The sequence below is a fragment of the Nannochloropsis gaditana genome (assembly GCF_000240725.1).
Source record: "Nannochloropsis gaditana CCMP526 unplaced genomic scaffold scaffold981, whole genome shotgun sequence".
Lineage (NCBI taxonomy): Eukaryota > Eustigmatophyceae > Eustigmatales > Monodopsidaceae > Microchloropsis > Microchloropsis gaditana.
Window position 1 is genome coordinate 4431 of NW_005802972.1, and position 4518 is coordinate 8948.

General features: G+C 50.8%; 1 protein-coding gene across 1 annotated transcript; it reads left to right on the forward strand.

Moving 5' to 3' along the window:
- Positions 1-951: 951 nt before the first annotated feature.
- Positions 952-1979, forward strand: NGA_0718400 (uncharacterized protein; the record flags this gene model as incomplete). Its single annotated transcript, XM_005853275.1, has 2 exons — positions 952-1808; positions 1862-1979. 2 exons carry the CDS (start codon positions 952-954, stop codon positions 1977-1979), a joined length of 975 nt encoding a protein of 324 aa, XP_005853337.1.
- Positions 1980-4518: the final 2539 nt, after the last annotated feature.

Consider the following 4518-nt stretch of genomic DNA (forward strand, 5'->3'; position numbering starts at 1 on the left):
GCGCAACGATCATGGGACAGAACTTAAGATTGTTGCCTGAGCCTGTAATGTCTTGTCATGTGGACACTTGTCAGTTGGACAAGAGTAAGAGCAATCTTCGTACAATCAGCAATGGAAGTGTAATAAATTAAATGAGAATCCTCAATTTCGCACCCGCATGGTAAGGGATTCTCACGTGTTTATTCTGACACGGTCGCTTTGCACCGGACGCTTTAAAGCACGGCTTCTACTCGAAAAGTAAAACCGCTGTTAAGGACTCCCTGACACTTGTGCATGCTTCTCAATTACTCCTTTTTGCAAATTTCCATACCTGCAAACATCTGTGCACTGCTGATGCCTTCTTTGCTCGCTTACTTGCCCATTGTCTGCAGGTCAACCCACGAAATCGTAGCAGTAGCACCAAGCGATTCAGACATTCTTGACATGCCTTTATCTGTCATCTATCAGACCTAGGAAAAACTAAATTATTTGAGGATTCTCAATTATGCACCCACATGGAAATGGATTCTCCTTGATTTTCATGTGCCTAAGCTGTCACTTGAAATTTGGTTTTTGTTTTGAAACGACCATATGGCACGTGCCTATCCTTCGAAGGATGGGAGCTTCCCTTGTGGAAAGATGTTTCTGTACTGCAAATCCATTACTTTCTGACTTGCTTGCCACATTGTCTGTTGAGGTCTGCCCACGAGGTCGTAGCAACAGCACCTAGGTTTTGTGGCACGTGAAAGAGATCTTGGCCTAAGTCCTGTGGACGTTAACGTAACTAAGGGATACAGACATTCTTGACATGGTTTAGTCATCTATGAGACCTACAGAGTCTTAATGAGACATTGCAGATAGCTCTATCCCGTTTGATGTATGTATAATGGGGTGATGGTCGCACACTTTCTTACAGGTCGACCTGTCAATCCGTACGCGCCCATATTCAAGCACAAATCTACACATCCAGAAATGAAAGATTTCTCTTGTGTTTTCCTCGTCGCTCTCCTGGGCTTTAGAAGCATTCTCACCACCGTCTCTCAAGAGTGTCCGCGGCTTTCTCTGATGGCCAATGTTAGGCCAAATCCTCGGCGTGGGATCGTGGCCGGTAAGGGAAAGGCTAAGATCACCGTCATGCTGGAGAGCAACGATCCCGTGGACAACGTGGAGTTTCAGTTGAACCTGCCGGACGGGCTATCGGTCGAGCGAACAGCCATGCGTCCGTCCTCAAAGCCCTATACACCGCCGCAAATTGTTGAGGATGCGGATGGAGTGACAGCTATTTCCTGGCAGGGTCTCGCTTTCACCAAACGCAAGGGGGGCAAACGCCGCTTTCGCGTCAAGGTGAAGGCTGACCAGTGTGCCCCTGAGACGCTCGCGGTGGACGCTTTCGCTTACCTAATGAATGCTACCGACACCTCGTGCATCACGCCGCTGGCCAACCCCGCCATCGTAAAAGTGCGTTACTTGAAACGCAACAAAGACGCAACGTGCGCGCCCACTCCAGCTCCTACTGTCAATCCCACGCAGCCTTTTGTGCTCCTTGGTGAGGGCCTACGGTTCTCTCAAGGGGAGCGACTGGCCCCCTTCGAGGACCGTCGTCTTTCGCTGCACACTGAAATCAATAGGCATGAAGGAATCATCGCCCGCTACCATCCTCAAGATCGACAGCTGCAATCCATCGACACCCCAGAAGCTTGCTATGTATACTGCTCGTTGAACGGGAGCGAGGAAGTACCATTCCTCTTCAGCTGGAATACCGTGACCAGCCAGTGCTTCTGCTGCGCCGGGGTGTGCACACCCCTCATCGTCGATCCTGATTCCAACGTGTGAGCGCTCTTACCCACAACGCTTCCTCCAACTTCCATCCCTACTACTGCAGCGACTCCAACGGCTCCCCCAACACCGACACCTACAGCATCGCCCAGTCCAGGACCGACTCGTACCCCTACTCAAGTACCCTCAACAACTCGAACGGCTCCCCCAACGACCGATATTAGTGTGGCCAGCCTTACACTTGACAGTGGTGAAGACAACCTATTTTCATCGGTTGTGAGCGGGGAGTATGCGTATTTCGGGTGAGGAAAAAATCAGAAGGGACACGCAGCATTGTAAGATTTGATGCGATCTGAGTTGCTGATACCCTTCGCTCTACTTTCTATGCAGGACATTCACATCCCCTGGCATAGTGGTGAAGCTGAATCTGACCGACTTCAGTCATGTGGACAGCCTTGCACTTGACAGTGGTGAAGACGAACTACTCACTTCGGTCGTGAGCGGGGAGTATGCGTATTTCGGGTGAGGAAACAATCAGAAGGGACACGCAGCGTAGTAAGATTAACTGGTTATCGATCGCGTCCTCGTCCAATGGCACGGTACATGTTTGGATGTAGGCCATGACACAAGATGCACCATGCCCCTGTCCTCGATGGTGGTCCCATCGTGTGTGCATGTCTGGTGAAGGGTCACCATACGACGCTCAATCGGACGCATCCTGGGGGACTACCCGTCCCATCATGCACAGAACCTTCCCACCGGGCTGAATCATGGCTTCATCTATACGTCGACCGACGCGGGTACCACCTGGAAGGTGCAAACGGAAACTGGTTTACGTCTCTGGCTGTCGATCGCGTCCTCGTCGGATGGCAGGGTACGTGTTTGGATGCACGTCTTGACTCAATGGAATCGAGCAAAAGAGACCTACTTGTCATATTTAAGCCACACATAAGACCAACCTTAAGTCGCTCTCCTCCGAGGATTGGAGCTCATTCAAAATAAAAGTTTATGGGCTTCCGCACGGGACACCCATAAAGCCAATGAGTGAATGTCCTCTCATGCATTCGTTTTGCTCTTCCTCTTCATATTCTCTGTTGAAGGACGAACATGACATCCAAAGTAATGGCTCCGTTGTTCTGGCGTGACGCACTGCTGAGGACCTTTGGGCCTGCACCCGTGGATGTCAACCAAATCGAGTTACGCAGGCACATGCCACACAGAAAAGAAATGCTCTATATGGCGTTTCTACGATGGCGAAAATTACGTAATTGAGATGATGCTGCGCTTTTCACGAAATAATTTAATTCCTGCATTCCAAATTGCCTGATGAGGTGTACTCTGGAAGTCGTTGTTCATGCCCCTTAGTTCTCGTCCTATGATGCACTGCTAAGGTCTTCCTGACTGGAGCACCATTAAATGCAATCGAGCGTCATAGGCATACTTGTGATGTCTCAGTCTTACGTTGGAGCTACGAAGACCATAATGTTATAGACCGGAGCACTTTAGCCCATTAAATGCAATCGAGCGTCATGGGCATGCTTGTGATGTCTCAGTCTTCCGTAAGAGCTACGAAGACCTAATGTTTTACGGCATAGCGTTGTAAAACTCATTAAATATGTTCGCCTTCCACTCACATTGCCCTTGTACAGGTCAAGCCGTCCCACGCTTCACAACCAATCTGCACGTGACCATAGAAGCACTAATATCACGCTTAAAAATATGATTCATCTCTTTGGCATTCTCCTAGTCGCCTTATTGGGGTTTGCAAGCATTTTCAACGCCGTCTCTCAAGGTTGTCCAGGCGTCTTCCTCAAGGCCAAAGTTAGACCGAGCGCTAGACGTGGGATCCTTGCAGGGAAGGGTCACGCCAAGATAGCTGTGACCATGACTAGCAAAGTTCCTGTCGACAATCTTGAGTTTCAATTGAATCTCCCCAAGGGCTTGTCGGTAGAGCGAACAGCGATGCGTCCTTCCTCAAAGCCCTACATATCCCCGAAAGGTGTTGAGAATGCAGATGGAACGACTGTGATCTACTGGCTCAACATTGCACTCACAAAACGTAGAGGGGGAAAACGCCGCTTCCGCGTCAAGGTAAAAGCTGATGAGTGTGCCCCTGAGATGTTGGAGGTGAACGCCTTCGCTTATGCAGTAAATGGTACAGGGGCGTCGTGCATCACGCCGCTCGCCCACTCCCAAATCTTTAAGGTGCGCTATTCGAAGTCTAAAAAAATCGCGACGTGTGCGCCGACTCCTGCTCCTACCATCAATCCCGCGCAGCCATTTGTACTTTTTGGTGAGGGACAGCAATTCTCTCAAGGAGCGCGCCAGGCCCCCTTCCAAGACCGTCTTCTTTCGGTGCCCTCTTCAATCGACATGCATAACGATATCGCGGCCCTGAGCCATCCTCAAGATCGACAGCTCCAGTCAATCGACACCCCCGATGCTTGTTATGAATATTGCTCTCTCAATGCAGGAGAAGAGACACCTTTCTTCTTCAGCTGGAATACCGTGACCAACCAGTGCTTTTGCTGCGTGGCAGTGTGCACACCCTTCATCTTCGATCCTCACTCCAGTGTGTATGAGGTAGTCATGGCAAAGACACTGCAACCGACGATGCAGCCCACGGCGGCTCCGACGATGCAGCCTACGGCGGCTCCGACCCTGGCGCCTACGATGCAGCCTACGGCGGCTCCGACCCTGGCGCCTACGATGCAGCCTACGGCGGCTCCGACCCTGGCGCCTACGATGCAGCCTACGGCAGCT